The sequence below is a fragment of the Augochlora pura genome, unplaced genomic scaffold, assembly GCF_028453695.1.
Source record: "Augochlora pura isolate Apur16 unplaced genomic scaffold, APUR_v2.2.1 APUR_unplaced_5424, whole genome shotgun sequence".
Lineage (NCBI taxonomy): Eukaryota > Metazoa > Arthropoda > Insecta > Hymenoptera > Halictidae > Augochlora > Augochlora pura.
The window spans coordinates 1-1,600 of record NW_027585887.1 but is presented as its reverse complement, the minus strand read 5'-3'; the positions used below and the strand labels follow the sequence as shown (position 1 = coordinate 1,600).

General features: G+C 40.4%; 1 protein-coding gene across 1 annotated transcript; it reads left to right on the top strand.

The window, feature by feature from the left end:
- Window positions 1-6: 6 nt before the first annotated feature.
- Window positions 7-1,596, top strand: LOC144477943 (uncharacterized; the record flags this gene model as incomplete). Its single annotated transcript, XM_078195667.1, has 3 exons — window positions 7-617; window positions 918-1,017; window positions 1,558-1,596. Coding segments are annotated over exons 1-3 (681 nt in total), but the record flags the coding sequence as incomplete, so codon positions are not given.
- Between the last annotated feature and the right edge of the window lie 4 nt (window positions 1,597-1,600).

Below are 1,600 nucleotides of genomic sequence, written 5' to 3'. Positions count from 1 at the left end.
ACGTTCGCGCCAACGATACTGTACATTTTATTCGAGGACATCAGCCTCTATGCTAGAATCCAGGCGATAGGACCGATGAGCCACTGGCTGATGGGTGAGCTAAATTACTGCAGCCTGTCTTTCAAAACCAACGAGATCGGCCGGTGTATACGCCACGTGGAGGCCGACTGGAAGACGATCAAACGACCCAGCGATCGCGAGCTGATGCTGAAGAACGCGAAAGTTGGCCGCTCGATTGCTATCATTGCCGCCGTTTGCATGAACCTCGGCATCTTTTCTGACAGCGTGGTCACGGGACTTCAGAAGTCGGAATCCCGTCTCACGAACGGGAGCGACTCGATGTTCCGTCTACCTTGCCCGGTTTACTCGCACTTGCTGGACGTCAGCCGCAGCCCGCTCAACCAAATCGTCTACTCTATGCAGATACTCTCCGCTCTCATTGCCAATTCGGTGACGGTGGGCGCCTGCGGTCTGGCCAGCGTTTTCGCGATGCATGCCTGCGGTCAACTGAACGTGGTCATGTCGCAGCTGGATAGTCTTGTGGAGTCATCTGGGGACCAGGCGTTCGCCCAGAAGAGACTGACGTCTATCGTCAAACTCCATTTACGAGCACTGAAGTATTATGTTATGCTCTTTCTTCGGATAAGTGGTTTTTAAATGTCCTTCAACTAACATATTCATCACCGCGTTATCCAAATACCTTGACATTAATTTCTGATTAATATTGAGAATTCATTTTTATTGTAATATATTTAAACAAATTTAATTTGACTGAATTTGGCTGGAGTTCTAGAATAGAAAGTGTTCTAATGCCATATGCATTGGCAATTATTTTCTGAATGAAATGCGTTCAATTATTGCGCCATGTTTCTATTTAAACAATAGCGTTCCATTCATGGATGAACATTTAATTTCAGTTTCGTGTGGTATATAGAGAAAATCATGCATATGATATGTCTCGTTGAATTACTGGGATGCACGATAAACCTCTGTATGATCGAATACTACATTCTAACGGTACGTGTAATATATAAAAATACAAATAGACATAATTTAATGCGATGAATGCCATAATAATTTTATATGGTTTGTTCGTCTGGATAACATGATCTTTTTTATTATACGTGATTTATTACTATGTAATCATGAGTGACTTATTATTATTAGGTTGGAAACTATGAAACGGGCGTTTTTGTCTAGTCTGGGATTGGCTGCGACGCCCGTTTCATAGTTTCCAACCTAATTTTATTTTTGGTTGGTTGGAAACTATGAAACGGGCGTTTCTGTCTAGTCTGTGTTCAGTTTCGACGCCCGTTTCATAGTTTCCAGCCTAATATATAATACTATCTGACTTATTACTATATAATCATGTGTGACATATTTGTATTATGGCATTTTATGGCATTCAACGCGTTAAGGATAAAAGCTTCATATTTTGACTACTTAAGCTTTGTATTTTAACTACTTAAGCTTCATATATTAATTACCTAAGTTTCGTATTTTAATTACTTAAGCTATATATTTTAATTATTTAAGCTTCGTATTTTGACCTGTTAGGAAAGATCCAAAAAACGCACGGTCACATACATCATCGTCTACA